General features: G+C 42.5%; 1 protein-coding gene across 4 annotated transcripts; it reads left to right on the forward strand.

The window, feature by feature from the left end:
* Positions 1-10,254: 10,254 nt before the first annotated feature.
* Positions 10,255-15,657, forward strand: LOC147433979 (CBL-interacting protein kinase 23-like). 4 transcript variants are annotated; one of them, XM_086490608.1, is made up of 15 exons: positions 10,257-10,703; positions 10,811-11,061; positions 11,435-11,497; positions 11,805-11,876; positions 11,992-12,099; positions 12,333-12,413; positions 12,557-12,610; positions 12,691-12,816; positions 13,800-13,889; positions 14,408-14,530; positions 14,610-14,720; positions 14,804-14,920; positions 15,063-15,119; positions 15,209-15,283; positions 15,359-15,657. In XM_086490608.1, the coding sequence occupies exons 2-15, from the start codon at positions 10,891-10,893 to the stop codon at positions 15,431-15,433; spliced, it is 1,323 nt and encodes a 440-aa protein (XP_086346734.1). In that variant the 5' UTR covers positions 10,257-10,703; positions 10,811-10,890; the 3' UTR covers positions 15,434-15,657. The 4 variants fall into 4 exon arrangements, 3 of the variants coding, with proteins under 3 accessions (XP_086346734.1, XP_086346733.1, XP_086346735.1); XM_086490607.1 differs by having other exon boundaries at positions 10,257-10,599; XM_086490609.1 differs by having other exon boundaries at positions 10,257-10,599; positions 10,814-11,061.
* Positions 15,658-16,276: the final 619 nt, after the last annotated feature.

Here is a 16,276-nt window from a genome sequence, read left to right on the forward strand (position 1 = left end):
TGTGCGTCTCAGCACCAAGCTCACCCATGTTATAGGAGATAAAAGAGGGACAACATGTAGAGATAAAGAGTGGCACCATGTCCTAAGTTGCTAAGGCTTCTTGTAGCATCTATGTTTTGGTTTCAATTGTTCTTAGCCCGTATGGAATTGTTGACACCTCAAGCACAACATGCCAACATCTCTTTAGCAAGTGCTCAGTCTCCCAAGGACTGGCCGCTAAAGTTTTCAAATGGGTATGGAAGACATGGAAGATTATCTTCTTTACAGATGACCTGATGTTGGGAGTGCGTAGCTTTAAAAACCAAGCCATTCTGGTGTGCATCCAAATCACTAGATTTTGCTACCTTAATCAAGTCTCGAAGTCTAGGAACCTTCCGATGTTTGAGACTAAACTGGTTGTGGCTCATTTTGATGATATTGTGCGTCTCAGCACCAAGCTCATCCATGTTATATGAGATAAAAGAGGGATAACATGTAGAGATAAAGAGTTGCACCATGTCCTAAGTTGCAGAATTGTTGACACCTCAAGCACGACATGTGCTTGAGGGCCATTGTATTCTTTTCTAGTTAATATAATTTATCTTCACAATTGTGAGTATGGCAAAAAAAAGAAAGGAGATACTCACTAAAACAACAAGGTTGGATTTAAAAGCAACCTGGTTTTGTAAACACTTTATTTCAACTTTGCCTTCCATCAACCCAGCCCCAAAATGCGATAAGTGTTCGTAGCTCACAACAAGATGAATATACGATCCTTTTGCACTTGATAGGGAAAGTTGTTGGTAATGGCAATAATTTTGTGTAAAGCCAATGGTAAAATCTAAACGTGTGTGCAAGTGCTTCTGTCAGGACACGGGTCCTACGGGCAGGGCCCTACCCTAAAGGGGGGTCACGGACCCCGGCCACGGGCCAGCTAGCAGTGTGGACAGGGGATCCTAGGGCTAAGAGCCTATAAGTATGGGCGGTTGGGTGGAGGATCCAGGTCTCTAGCTCCTAGGGTTCTCATATTGGTATCAGAGCAAGGTGGGAGGAGGAAGAAGGGAGCTATGGAAGAGGGGAGATGGAGGTCGACCATGGAGGTCTCGCATGGAGTTTGCGCCCTAAGCAGGAGATGGAGGAGCTCGGGGAAGCCGTGGGCATGGCCCCTCGAAGACAAAAAGCCGAGGAGGATGGAGTTGAGGCGGGGCAAGAAACAGGGCGTGGGATTGGTGGCATGTTGAAGGAGGAGGTCGAAGTCGGAGCGCGTGTGCAAGGCTGCTTGCGGGGAAGAGAGGCAATCTCCGACCTGCGTCAACTGCAAGGAAGTTGGGCTTGAAAGGTGCGCGCCACCGAGCCAAAACGTTCACGTCATACCGCCGCACCCCGGCGAGCAGCACAGCTCGAGCCCCGTCGTCGGCAAGCCCTGCGCAGCTACCCGCCTCCATCGCTTGAACAGGAGGCGCCCAAAACATGGGGCACCCTCCCCTAAGGGTCTTAGCCCACGGAAAAGCAAACGATTTCGCAAATTTAAGGGAGGCATCAATTCGATGCCTTGGAGTTCAGTAGCTTCGAGCCTTGGAAAACGAATAGTTTCATCCTAAGCTGCAGATACAAGAGATTCCGTCGACTTCGGGGATCGACAACTCACAAACTTTCAGATTCAACCTCGTCTTCAGAAGCTGTCCATAACAAGCAATCAGGACTTATGATGACAATCATGTGGCAAGGAAGCTTCTCGGTTTTGAGAGGCAATCTACACACAGGTCACAGACATGGTATGCATTTTTTGTTTGCTTTTCTGATTGATTAATTACAATTATGCAGTGCACACAATTGCTAGAGCTGCAAAACGTTGGGCATGCATGGTCATGCCACATGCAAGATAGTGGCAACATACCATGTCGATTCGCGGGACCAGTGAGACGACAAGCACAAGGTGCTTTTGTCGCGCCAGCTTTTTGTGACACAGGCAAGCATGCCCGGCATGTCTTGGACGATTCTTATGCATGATTGCACGTTCAACACTCCAAACACAAGCATGGCTTGTGACTCTTGTATGCAATGGAATGAATGATCACGGCTATCATTCATAATGCCACACAGGTACGAGATGCATCACCTGCACGTGTTTTACTTCTTTTCCATTACGTTTATAATTCGACACGGTCAATTTTTTATGCATGCTCGACAAGGTCGACTCTTTTTGCTATGTCATTGATTGCTAATAACATTTATTGGCAATGAGGCCAGAAATACTTAAGGCAGGGTCAAGGGCCGGTTTTTCAGTATCTCAAGGTGACACGCTTGGCCTACTACTGGATCTGTTGAGGGCAGCAAGTTGCTCAGCATGGCCGACTCCTTGTCACTGTTTCTACAAGCCAACATAGGATGCTTGCCGCACAATACTGGTTAATTTCACTTGAAATTGCTCAACAAGGTTGATTATTTTTGTCATGCTATTGGCAGCCACATCAGTTGGCTATTAGCACTACCCGATTTAGGTGAAGCAAGGCTTCTCTTTATGCATCTTGCATAGTGACTAACCACGTTTGGCATATGCTATGAGCATACACATTGGGGAAGGAATAGGCAAGGTGTTTGCATGTGAATTCAATTTTGCAGGTTATGGCCTTATGTTCCAAACGAGTGTATACGACATACGAGGGCGTCGGTGCAGATATGGCTATAGGCCGTTTTGGAAGGAGTTTTTCTCCCAACTTTCATGACAACTGGTTGCAGCAACAATGACCAGGTTAGCCAAGTTGACGTTTTTCTTGTTTTTCCATGTTTACACTTTGCTTGGCAATGACTGTCATTGTGCAAAGCAAAGTGCTTTGAAAATTTTATACGAGGCAAGGCTTCTCCCTTGTGCCGAGATACTGCCCATTGATTTGGAATCAAGGGCATTGGCACCCAAGTTTGGGGAACTGACCAAATAGGGAATGTCAGCTCACAGAATCCCTACCAGTTTATTATGTGCAAGGCACTTATGGTTTTGGTTCTGACGCTTGAGACTGTCCTAGTAGCCAAGGGCTTACGCTTTTGCATGCAAGGCATGCTAAGCAGGTGGCATGGAGTCCACCACTTCATGGATTACGCTTCCGCTCTCACACTCGCAACTCTGTCAAGGACAGACTAAGTGATGGTTGTTGAACATGATGGTTGGTTGCTATCAACACCCAACAACACTAAAAGGAACCTAAATCTAGAACTTATTTCACAGGCAAAGTGCCAATGCTAAGTCATTTTCATACAATCACGACCCTGCAAGGCAGGTAGGTCAAAATGTGGTTGTGTTTTTCTGTTACCTCTCTCATTGCGAGAGTCATACCTGAAAACTGTGGAATGCTTATAGGATAAGCTACAAGTCAAGCATAAGATGTGTAAAAGCACACAGATTGGGCACACACTCTAGAAATTTAAGAAAAAATCCTCAGCCCAGCATGTTCTTCTTCTCTCTTTCCCTCTCTTTAAGGGAAAAATGAAAAATCTTCTAAGAAGCTTTTGATACGTGTTTTGCTCGTGAGTCAGCCTGAGCCAAGGTGCTCTAACTCTCAGCTAGCACGTGGCTAAGATGCTACTCAAATTAGTCTTCATCGGTTCGTCCATTGAATACTAATTTGCATAAGGGCTATGAGCCACACCGGCTAAGAGCCATTATCAGGCCAAGGGTAAGACCCAACTATTGCCATTCTTTGGGGTGATTGTTTTCAAGATTGAACAGATCTACCCAGGGAAGTATACATCGACGTTAATGCACAAGCAAGAGTCTTGTCATTCCGGATGTTTAGGGTGTCATTTTTGCACTACATGTTTTCAGTGCGACACTCAAGCTGAGTTTTTGATAATCTTCAACTCACAGTAGTTGATCTCTATAAGGAAGTATAGATGCAGCAATCAGTGGTGACAGCATGGTTGTCCACACGAGCTAGGCAGTTCACTTGTGTGGATTTCCTGCTCTCTCTATAGCCCTACGGAGTGTCTATGGACATATTGTTTTGGGGTACGACCCGACGGGTGACTGCTACATCACCCCATAGGCATTGAGGATCATAGTTGATCTGCATTGAGGATCACAGTTTGATCTCTCTCAGTTAGACTTTCAAGGAAAGAATTCCGCAATCCAACACGCGGTAGCGGACAAACTCAACTTTTCAAGTTGATTCCAATCATTATGTACACGGTTAACTATGTTGGTTGCCGTTACCTGCTAGTTGAGCAGTTTCTACAAAGGGTCTTACCAAGGGGTTTGACTGCATAGATTTTAACCAAAGGGGTTGGATTGCGAAGGCAACACCCACGGTTCCCAGTGCAATGCTATTTGTTTTTCAGGTAGGAGATGTGCTCCTCTCCGTTTGAATACTGGTAAGTGAACATTACGTTCAAACCTCCAGGTACGCATCTATTAATTTGGTGTTATTCCATTTTTTGTATGCTTTGCTTGTTTTTTTTTCAAGACGTATAAGTACGCTTGAATGTTACAGAGCCATGCCAAGGGCATGTCGGCACAAAGTATTTTGGGCCAAGTGTCCAATCTACCTTTTTGCCTTATGCTATTACGAACCTACTTGTAGGGTTCGATTTGGCACATGTTGTCACATGGGATACAACATGGTCTAGGAACTCAAGGAGTTTGGTTTAGCCAGTGTGGAGCATGATAATGAGGGTCCCTCTCACTCGCGTCGCAGAGTGTTCGTAGTTACCTCCACACACAAGTACAACTCGTACTTGATGGATGTCACTTTTCCTGGCATCCTTACTTGAGACATATTCCACATGTGGAGAATATGAGTCTCTGGGACTGACACTGGCGCCCAATTCGAAATGATGTGTGGCGACGAAGTCCCTAGGTGCTGGTCGCATCCGTTCATTAGACCAATTGACACACACAGTATCAGGAACAATTTCAGTGGCAAAAAATTATCGGGTACTAAGTATAGACTTGTTGTGATTACAAGTGCTGTGAAACTACCTTAACGGAGGGTCGTTTCTACATATAGCAAAGTATGCTACGTTCATGAGAATGTCTCATGGTTGGTTCCTAGGTGTGACCGGGTTGTCACATTCTATTATGGTCCAACTTTTGCTGCAAAGTGTGCTACGTTCATGAGAAGGTCTCATGGTTGGTTCCTAGGTGTGACCAGGTGGTCACATTCTATTATGGTCCAACTTTGTTGCAAGATTTTCACGTAAGTATCGTGGAAAGTCTCGTCATGGAATTGCGGTTTGGATATGCTTGTGTTAAATGCATGCACACTAGGTGTTATGGGCCCTAGTGTTTAACACAAATTTCTTTGGAGCGGCATGCAACTCCATGGACTTTATTCTTTCGGCACCCTTTTGCATTGCTAGTTCAATCTCTCTTGCAGATTTCGTATGAGTTTACACCCTGCCATACAAGGTGATGGCTGAGTCTGGATGTTAGAGATTGGTTGCTGGAACCTCCAATCTACCTTCAACCTAGTTCGTTGTCTCCATTCCATATCGAGTATATGGCTGGATACTCAATGGTTGAGTCATAGTTGACGACGGGCGACTTTCTGTAAGTGGTTGGGGGAAAGCACCTCACTCTTACTGCTGCTATTCATCCCGAGTAGGATGGGCACTTTACAAGCATTCTATTTAGTACTAAAGGATATGCAACATGCATACGTAAAATCACACTAAAGGATATGCTAAGTGCATACGTTAGCAAGAAGTAAAACAAGTGGATCGGTTACCTTTCTAGTTTGGAGTTTGCTTCATATGATGAAAGGCATGTTACGGCTACTTTTAGTCTCTGCCTATTATTCTCAAGTTATCAACCTTAATCATCAGTTTTGATACGGTTGGCTACTGGCAAGAAACCATAGTAAGTCAAGGACTTGGTTGCTACTGAGGAGTATGTCAGCATAGTACTTTCATAGAAAGATGAGCCGAGGTTATATTGCACATTCAAGTACCTCCAGAAATTCTGAAACTTGGGTATACATTTAGACACCTCTTCATTATGATAACTCGTTTAATATACTCAAGTGAGTTTTAAATGGAGTCTTCACATTATGTTGGTTACGGGTCGGTTAACCAAGACGGTTGTAGAGGGACAACAATGTGGAAAATCAAGATGTTATTCTTGATTTCATTGAACCTCCCAATGAACCGGGTTCCGATTCAACAAACCGTTGGATCCATGAGGGATGCCATGGTGGAAAACATTAGTGTTCTTATGAAGATACCACCACTTGTGTTTTCGAGGACGAAAACTCTTCCAAAGGGGGGAGTAATGTCAGGACACGGGTCCTACGGGCAGGGCCCTACCCTAAAGGGGGGTCACGGACCCCGGCCACGGGCCAGCTAGCAGTGTGGACAGGGGATCCTAGGGCTAAGAGGCTATAAGTATGGGCGGTTGGGTGGAGGATCCAGGTCTCTAGCTCCTAGGGTTCTCATAGCTTCCATTCAATGTAAGGGTGGAGATTACCATACTCCAGCTCTACCAAATTGGGAAGAGTTGTAGAGGGATATACAATTTTTGTTTTTGTGTTTATGTGGGCGGGGCCGGGGGCGCGCGGGGGGGGGGGGGGGGGGGGGGGGGGGGGGGGGGGCTAAGGTTGTGATAAGCGTACTCATCATGTGAGAGGCCTTTTAAAAGGGGTGGGGTAGACGAGGCCTCCTTGTTTTGTTACCGCCCACAAAAACCGTCTTTAGAGCAATTTTCAATGACTAAAATCCACAATTTTGGCTAGAATTCAAGCTTGTCTTCAATAAATTTGGCTAAATGTAAAACATTTCAACAAAGCAGTGCGAATCACTTCCACGAAGTGGCCCTTGCATTTGGCTGGCGATGAATAGACCGTTCCTTCAAAGGGAGGAAAAAAAATGTGGGCGCCTCACTAAATAGAACTTTGAATCTCCTCTTCTCGAGGAAATTTACCACATTAAAATTTGTAGGGTGAGATGTAACTTTACAAAGCAATCAACAAAATCTCTTGTTCAAGCAATTCACATCTCGCTTACAACACGTTTATCACCTAGTTCACATGGCGATCATGTCCTCTCTCGAGTTCACAACACAATTCACATGTGGATCACGTCGTGATCACACGATGGTGAAGCGTACATAGTTTAAACGATTGAGATTCACGCCCCTTGCTTCTTTAATTTTGATGTGTAGATCCCCATCGAGTGGCTCCATGTCAATTAGGGCGGATTTGCACGAGTGGGGATTCTACCTCTGTTGTGTATCAACAATTTTGACTTGGAGCTGTAAACGCAGCGGGTGTTATGCAATTGGACTTGTCAAGGGTGGGGGTAGAACAGGGGCTTTCCCAACTTTGCCAATTTCGGCAGAGTTGAGAAAGGAGAGCTGCGTTTGCTGATGCATGTAGGCTGGGATTCAACCTTGGCTGTGCGTATACACTTTTAGTCCTTTTGGGGGGGGGGGGGGGTGTGGCACTATTTGACACCTCCTTTTTTGGAGGGGATCTACGGTTAAGAATCGGTGTGGCCTGTCTGTGAGGATCACAATCGTTGATCCTCCCAAATTTGAACTTGATGTAAACTCAGACACATGTGAACTCATTGGGAACTTGGATGTAAACACTATGTGAACTCTACATACTATTGTACTATACTATGGTGGTGTGAACATGACGTGAACTTGTTGTAAACTCGAAGTGAACTTGGTGCGAACTAGGATCGTGATGGGCCAAAACTACGCAATATAATGCTACCATCCTTGCTTAACGAAACACGTGCACAAGCATAGTGGTAAGGCAATCATCACATGATGGGGAGGTAGTAAGGTCAAATCCTACCCGGCTCATGTTTTTTCCTCCAAATGGATCAAATGGGCCACGATCAATAATGGTTTGAGGCGTCAATTAGTGCCGCGGGGGGGGGGGGGGGGGGGGGGGGGGGGGGCACTTTTTGACACCTCCTTTTTTTTCACCATCAGCGCGGGGAAGGTAGTAGGGAGAAACTATACACATATCATGTATTTACAAATGTACATTGCTGTACATTACACCCTTGCCCAATAGGGGAGGCGAATACACCCAAGAGAACGCAACTTGTGAGCCTCGAACCCTCAACCTTGGGGTTACATCACAAAGGTCTCACCGAACTATGCTTCTTGGGGAACACCTTTTTTTGGAAAGTATCTACGGCCCCAAATCATTATTGATCGTGGGCCGTTCGATCCATTTGGAGGAAAAAATATGAGTTGGGTGGGATTTGACCTCATGACCTCGACGTCATACGACGAATGCCTTGCCACTATCCTCGTGCATGCTTTTTGTTAAGCAAGAAGAAACGGTAGCATTATATTGCGTAGTTTTGGCTCGCAAACGATCCGAGTTCACTTCAAGTTTACAACGAATTCACAGAACCATAATATATTGCACATAGCATGCAAAGTTCACATACAATTTACATGCAAGTTCACAACGAGTTCACATTTGTTCTAGTTTACACCTAGTTTACATCAAGTTCACATTTGGGAGAATCAACGATTGTGCTCCTCGTCGAAACGCCACACCGCTTCTCATCCATAGATCCCCTCTAAAATTGAGGTGTCAATTATTGAAAAACAGGGATTTTTTTTTGGGGGGGGGGGAATGTGGGAGCCAGTCTTGATGCATGTCATTGGGACAAAATGGGTAAGGATGAGAGAGAAGGTGACACAAATGGAGATGAGGTTTAGGGCAAGAATGTGTTGCAGGTCCCCAACAAGTCTTTTAAAATGTCGTCTACCAACAATAGCTCATACCAGCCTCAGTCATTGCCTTTCCGCCGCATCAGTTTCCAAACTAGACTAGGCCTAGATGATATTCCATGCATAAGTCAATGACATGTCATCCCCAACAATTTTCATGAGAACATTTTTGCATCGTCCTAGAGTCATGCAAATTTTTCTTAATTGTTTAAACCCTCTGAAAAATTCTACTCTCTTCTAATATCTATTTTACTTTCCTTGAAACCTAACTTTGTTGTCGGTAAAAAAAAAAAGCTTTAAAATAAATAAATAAAGAAATGAGTTTGAAAAGTTTAATCATATCTGTTTTTAAGCATTTTCATTTTCTAAGCATCCAAAATAGGCACTTAAATATAGTGCATTTGCACCCAGTGTTCACCAAAAACTTGTTAGCACCGTGGGAAAAAAAAGAGCATCAGAAATCTCTCCGCTTTTAGCAAAAATTTTAGGGTTTTTATCGGTTTTTACACTAAAATCTTTCACATATAATTAATTTCCATCAAGGTGACCCTCCAAACCAGTCGAAAATTTTTAATTTATGTCCTTTAAAAATATACTAAAGGCGGGATTTTTGTGACACCGATCATATTGATTTTTTAAAGTTTATTTTAGAGGTGCAATTGAAATTTTAAGTGCGACTCTTTGTCTTCTTGAAGGATGAAACTGCATCCTGTGTGGGTGAGGGTTTGTGTAACTCCATCTCTTTTGGTAGTTACTGAGAGAGGGCGGGAGTAGAGAAATCCAAATGTCCACTACTATTGATAGAATCGGGCTTACTCGCATAATCACTTTAAGAGTTGAGTCGCACCTAGTGCTAGCGGGGGCAGCGGGTGTGAGGGACGCATTCACCCTGAAGCAGGTCGCACCCAAGGGGAGGAGATTGCACGTGCTGTTGTCATTGAGAAGAATCAGCTGAGCTGACGCCTTTTCATTGGCGAAGTACCTACGAGAATGAAGGAGGTAACAGATCTAGCAAAAAAATAGTATAGCCCCTTGCTTTTTCGTCATGCTACTATAACTGCTGCAGGGTTTTGACATTTCAGGAGAAGAACTCGGATTTTCTATTAGTGGCAAACCCCTTCACCCCACTCCCCCCACTTGTCTGAGGTGCGACTCAGCTCTAAGCACTAGGGCATGATTGTTGCTTGCGACCCTCATCACTATATGAGAGGAGGGATGTTTGCGCGGGCTTGCGACTCTAATGGCTCGGACACTAGATTCTCTCTTTGAATGTGAGCATTTACATTTTTATTTTTCAAAATGGTTTTAAGCTCAAATAATTAGCACTAAGCCTGTTTTGATTAAATTATATAATTAGAGAAAAATTTGCCCCCTCTTTTACTGGTCAATCAATAAACTACTGGAAAAACGTGCACAATAATATTTTAGTCCCTTTTTCTGGAAATAATGGAACATTCTTTTAAATACTTTCCAAAGGGGAATCCTGATATATGCTAAAAGAATCAGTGTAAGATTCTGATTGGAGCATTGTAGTTCGTGGTTAGCGCTGTAGCGCAGGTTCAATCAACGAGGAGAAGAGAAAGACCGCCTGCTTTTCTCTTCTGCGTGGTTTTGGCCTCATTGGCTTATAGGCGCACGCGTATTTTGCTGCACACACAGCCACAAGCAGTGAAACACCCTCTCTCTTTCTCTCTCACACATGCACACGGCGTCACGGACACAAGCACACCATTTCTTTCCCAGCGTAGAGGCTTTCAAGTACACACGCAGCCATAAGCACATACGCCATCGCTCCTTTACACACACACACTACCTTTCTGGCAGGCATCCGTCCCGGCAGCACCACCTCTTGCTGGCCGCAACATATACAAAAGAGCTTTAATTCCCTCCCCTCGCCTTTTCCTGTGGCTCCTCGGCTTGCCATGAAGGTGATTTCTTTGCCTTTCTGCTTTCTCCTTTTCTTCGATGATGGGATGTTGAATCACATGCTGGATTTCTTTGCTTGATTTCCATGTCGACGCTGTGTAGAAAGGCTCGTTTTTCCGTCTTTACTTATAGTGCTATTACTTCAAGTTCTTAAAAACCTCTCAGAGCATTACCTTCCTGCATTTCTGATACAATTTTCTTTGGATCTCTCAGCAGCAAGATGTAGATGGTAAAGCTCTGCATAGATTATCTATTTTATATCCACAAATGTGGTAAGAACACATCTGGAGGAAATGAGTATGCAAAATGTGCGCACCAAAGTGGGAAAGTATGAGATTGGCCGCACGCTTGGAGAGGGAACTTTTGCCAAGGTCAAGTTTGCAAGGAACACAGAGACAGGCGACAATGTTGCAATTAAGATTGTCAACAAGGAGAAAATTCTCAAACACAAAATGGTGGAACAGGTATGCAATCGTTTTAAATCACGTTGTTTTTCCTCATTCACAGCCATTTGTTTCCCTAAAGTGAAGCTGTGGCAATAATTACTGCATATTGAAGAAACTCAGATCGCTGGCTTGCTATCTTGAAAAGAAAGCTACGGGAAACACTCTGCATTGTTATTGTGCATCCACTTGCCATTTTTCAATATTCATTTCCATGGTTACTGGCAACCTCAAAGGCTTCATTATTCATGAATTTACATTGGCACACTGCATATTTTTGTTGAAAGAAAAATGCCATTCTTATTGCAGAAAACCAGCTTGTAAACATCCGGATTAATTAATCAAATTGCAAATCCAGGCTCTTTTTGAGATAGTTATATTGTCTTATTGGCAGATTAAGAGGGAGATTTCAACAATGAAGCTTATTAAACATCCAAATGTTGTACAGCTATATGAGGTATGCATGTCTTCAAATATGTTGTAAATGACACATTGCACTTGTTAGCCATTTGCATCCAAATCTGTTCTAAGCAATCAAACCCAGAGATGTGGATAGACCTTTTTTGTAAGGTTTACATCTTCCTGTAATAGTATGTGTGAATTCAGTACTTAAGCAGGTGATGTTTGTATATTTGCAAAGAACATAAGTACTCAAGTAGGGACCATACACATAACTTTAGTCTGTGATACAAAATTTCATGTGCTCATTGCGTAGATCACATACTAATGTTGGGGGGTTGTTTTGTATGTCCTTTCCTGTAAAGGTTCTTGCAAGCAAAACAAATATCTACATTGTGCTGGAGTTTGTAACAGGAGGAGAGCTATTTGACAAAATTGTATGCAATCTAACCTGCCTCAAGTTTTTGATAAGTGTTTTTTGGTTGTCAGATCTTAGTTGGAAAGACTGCAGAATCGACTGGTTTATGTTAAGACTTCACTGTTTGCTTTTAGTTTCATCATGGCAAACTCAAAGAAGATGAAGCTAGGAAGTACTTTCAGCAGCTTATCAATGCTGTAGATTACTGTCACAGTCGTGGAGTCTATCACAGAGATTTGAAGGTTCGTACCCTCGTGAAGGCATTTTTGTAAAATTTAGGTAGCAAGAAGAGAACCATAGGTTTACAGTTCCTATAGCTGGAGACATTTTCACTTCGCAATTTTTTTGGCTGTTCAGTACATGAGTTTACATTGTCCCTTTCCAACATGTTTCTCATTTTTATTTTTTTGGCTGTTCAGTACATGAGTTTACATTGTCCCTTTCCAACATGTTTCTCATTTTTGTTTTTTTGCAGCCAGAGAATTTGTTACTTGATTCTCAGGAAAACCTCAAAATTTCTGATTTCGGTCTTAGTGCTCTGCCACAACAATTTCGGGTAAGAATCAAGCATCGGTTATTAAGGCTTGGGTTTGTGAGGTGTCCCCCCTTTAGGTCTCAGTTCTCAGTTAAATGTTATGTGATCATTCAAGGACCCTTTTTATGGGTATCCTTCGCCTTAATTCTTTGTTGGCTGTACAGGAAGATGGATTGCTTCATACCACTTGTGGAACTCCAAATTATGTTGCTCCTGAGGTAAGGTCAATACAAGTTATCTTACTTATGCTTTGAATGGAATGAAGAGTTTGATTGGAAAAGAGTTTCTTACTGGTCAGGTCTTAAATGACAAGGGCTACAACGGTGCAACTGCAGATTTGTGGTCTTGTGGTGTCATCCTTTATGTGCTGATGGCGGGCTATTTACCTTTTGATGAACAAAATTTAATGACCCTATACAAAAAGGTAGCTTCGACATGTTCCTTTTTTACTGGTTAATGAAACTCTTAAAGGCTAAGCCTGCCCCTGCACAAGGTTAAGAACACTGGAAGACTCTCTCAGGGTACAAGAAGAAGCTTGAAGGGCTTTATTATATAGTGGTAGGTGGGATGATGTACTAACAACTAGATGCTCTTAAATTCCATACATATGGTATGGGAAAGGCAGTGTGCATTCTAGAAAATTGTAGGCCATACTGATATAACGCTCTGGGCCTTTTGGGCTGCCAGTAATTTCAAAGCGGACGAGGTGAATCATACTTTATTTTGGAATCTCAACTCTTTTTGCTTTGGTTCTTCTACACGTCAGGATGTGTATGGTTGTAATTCTTTGAAGGCACAAAGCTCAACAAGTAGAAGATCTAGTGACACTAGGTGGAACTTTGATCCTTTGCCTACCATGTTCCTCAAAAAATTCATTTCTACAATTTGCTTCTTCTATGCATCAGGCATGCTTATGGTTGTAATTGTTTGTAATGCATAAAGCTCAATTAGTAGAAGATCCAGTCACACTAGGTGAAACTTTGATCCCTTACCTACTATGTTGCACAAGAAATTTAAATTCTGGGCTTCAAAGTTAAAAGGATTATGCAATTTCTCGTTCTCCACATGTGATCCTTGACTATTCTTTTTAGTGCTCTAGGTGAAGATGCTGAACACGACTGTCAGAGGCTACAAGTCTTATGTTGTTTTGTGAGTTGTTTGTACCATCTTCCGGCTGATTGACTTGCATTTGTGGGTCAATTTATGCTGGAGTAAGTATGTGAGCTCTGTGTCTGGGTTTTTGTGAAATAAGTGTAATATGAAAACTTACGTCGCATATTCAGAATAGTGTACCGTGTGCTTAAGTGGTGGAAAGGAGTCGAGGATCTTGCGATGTGATTAATTGCTTTGCTTCTTGTGATTTTTGGATGCAAGAACAAATACTTACCATGTTTTGCTTGTGCCCAGATTCACAAAGCAGACTTTACTTGTCCTGCATGGTTCTCCTCTGGAGCTCGTAAGCTGATACTCCGAATTTTGGACCCCAATCCTGAGACGGTTGGTACATATGTTTTGCTAGTAAAAATGAGGAGAGGGACGTGGAAGTGAGAAAGGGCAAGGTGGGGGGGTATGGAACTTTGAGTAAGAAATGCTCAATCCAGATATGCACCGATGTTTAAGCGTTCCAGGGAATGTAGTTTGGAGTACTCTGTTTAGAAAATGATACAAAAGTCATAACATAACACAAACAAAGTAGTAAGCATACTACTGCTAAAAGGTGAGTGTTAGTCAAGTGCATTTAAACAGTAGTTGTCGAACAAAAAATTGCTTAGTCTGATTTAGCCTAGGTATTTTATATGATCTGCTGGCTGCACATTTCTCTCTCTTCAATTCTCATCCTCTTATGAAAATTGTAGCATGTTATGCATAGTGAACACATGAGAGCAAGAAAGAACAAAGAGGAGGATTTTTGTGTGAATGCTTATAACCACCATTTGTCTTGATCATGCATATTGACTCTAGTTTTCAGTACCGTCTTCTTTCAGAGAGAGTGACATTTTTGGTGACCTTGACAGCGGATAACAGTACCTGAGATTTTACAAAACGATTGGTTCAAGAAAGGGTACACACCTGCCATGTTTAGGGAGGAAGAACGTATTAATCTAGATGATGTCGATGCAGTTTTCAACGAACGAGCAGTAAGTCTCACTTTCTTTTTTCCAGCTTCGAACTTCATGTGCCCATTCTGTATATGACCAACATTGCTTCTAATTATAGGAACACTTAGTCAAGGAGGAGAAGGAGAATAAGCCTGTGACGATGAATGCTTTTGAGTTGATTTCAATGTCTCAGGGTCTTAACCTTTCCAATTTGTTTGAAAAGCAAAAGGTATCTCTCAGGAAGCCTTGTAAAGCTTAGTGGTGATGGTCATTACTGGTTTTTGCATTGAAGGCTGACCTTTCTTGATCCAGGGTCTAGTGAAACGCGAAACGAGGTTTACATCCAAGCATCCTGCAAAGGAAATTGTCTTGAAGATTGAACAAACGGCAAAACCTTTGGGATTCAATGTACAGAAGAAGAACTACAAGGTATACCGTACCGTAGTTTACGAGATTCTTGTAGAGGAACGAAGTGTGTGGCTTTCAAACATTTGATAGGAGTTTTCAATGACTGCGCTTTTGCTGGATGCAACCAGGTTTAATTTAATGATCTATGCTTCGTGTCTGTTAGATGAAGCTTCAAGGTGAGAAGTCTGGAAGGAAAGGACACCTTTCTGTTGCAACAGAGGTATGAACTCACTACAACATGAAGAGAAACATATGGTTATGTAATCATATTAAGATTTCCAAGTGTTGATAGTATTTCTTTGTTTGTAGGTGTTTGAGGTGGCACCATCACTATTCATGGTGGAAGTGCGCAAAGCCGGTGGGGACACTTTAGAGTTTCATAAGGTAATATTTTCTTTTCGTTCAGAGTGTGGCCATTGCTATTGCAGCCTGGCAGTATTCATCTCCCTTTTGCTGCAGTTTTACAATAATCTATCCAAAGGGATTAAAGACATAGTGTGGAAGTCAGAGGTCGACATGGGAGACAAGAAGTAGCATGTAGCTCCTCGCGTAGAGTGAAGCTCTCTTGTAAATTGTATATTTTAAGCGTTTTGAAAGAGCATCGCCTCACAAAATCCTCAATTATTTCCTCACTATATAGATAACAAAGGGTCAAGCAAACATGATCACTTCCTTACTGAGCTTGGAGTGCCAAGCTATGGTAAGAAAATTTTGTCAAGTCCACATATTTAAAGAAATTATACAAAGTGAATTCATTATTTGTGAGCTAGCAATGGCTCTCTTTGTACACTCTTATTTTGTCGAAATCTGTTAATATGCCACAAAGTGGCTGTGGGGAAAACGATCAATGGTGGACCTTAGTATCTGTTTCCAAATTGCAATGATTAGCGGGTAGTACAAAGAACCTCTTAAGCTGAATGTAATTTTATTTCAAAATTGTTAGAATGACACGAAGTGAAAGCGATCTTGTGTCTTAATGTGTTAAATGTGGAATAAAGACCACTAGAGATTGGCAAGATTGACGTAGTTACATTCTAGGTGTGGGGCTCCAACAAACTAGATGTCTATTGAACATTTGCATTGGTTTTTACGGCTCAAATAAAGTCAATGAGGTGGTATTGTGAGGAGATGGTTGGCTTTATGTACTTAATTTGTCCCTTTTTATAACTGTTCCCCATCAATCCATGGATTGTACCTATCATGTGTTAGTGATGTCTAGCCTTGATAAAAATAATCTCCATAATTGTAAGCTCACACTACATACTTCTTTGAAGTTACTCCAAGTACAACCTTCATTCGTATCCCTAGCATCCAGACGTGCTTGCTCAAAAGCAGCAAAACAATTCTAGCCTTAAATTTGCTAGAATCTACACCATT

The sequence above is a fragment of the Adiantum capillus-veneris genome, chromosome 19 (genome assembly GCF_014529385.1).
Source record: "Adiantum capillus-veneris isolate H3 chromosome 19, ASM1452938v2, whole genome shotgun sequence".
Taxonomy (NCBI): Eukaryota; Viridiplantae; Streptophyta; class Polypodiopsida; order Polypodiales; family Pteridaceae; genus Adiantum; species Adiantum capillus-veneris.

Bases quoted from the DNA above. Each gene is read 5' to 3' on its own strand.
- LOC147433979 (XM_086490608.1), top strand. From the start codon at position 10,891: ATGAGTATGCAAAATGTGCGCACCAAAGTGGGAAAGTATGAGATTGGC. The intron at 12,100-12,332 runs GTTCGTACCCTC...GTTTTTTTGCAG, and splicing joins TCTATCACAGAGATTTGAAG to CCAGAGAATTTGTTACTTGA. The intron at 14,921-15,062 runs GTATACCGTACC...CGTGTCTGTTAG, and splicing joins TACAGAAGAAGAACTACAAG to ATGAAGCTTCAAGGTGAGAA.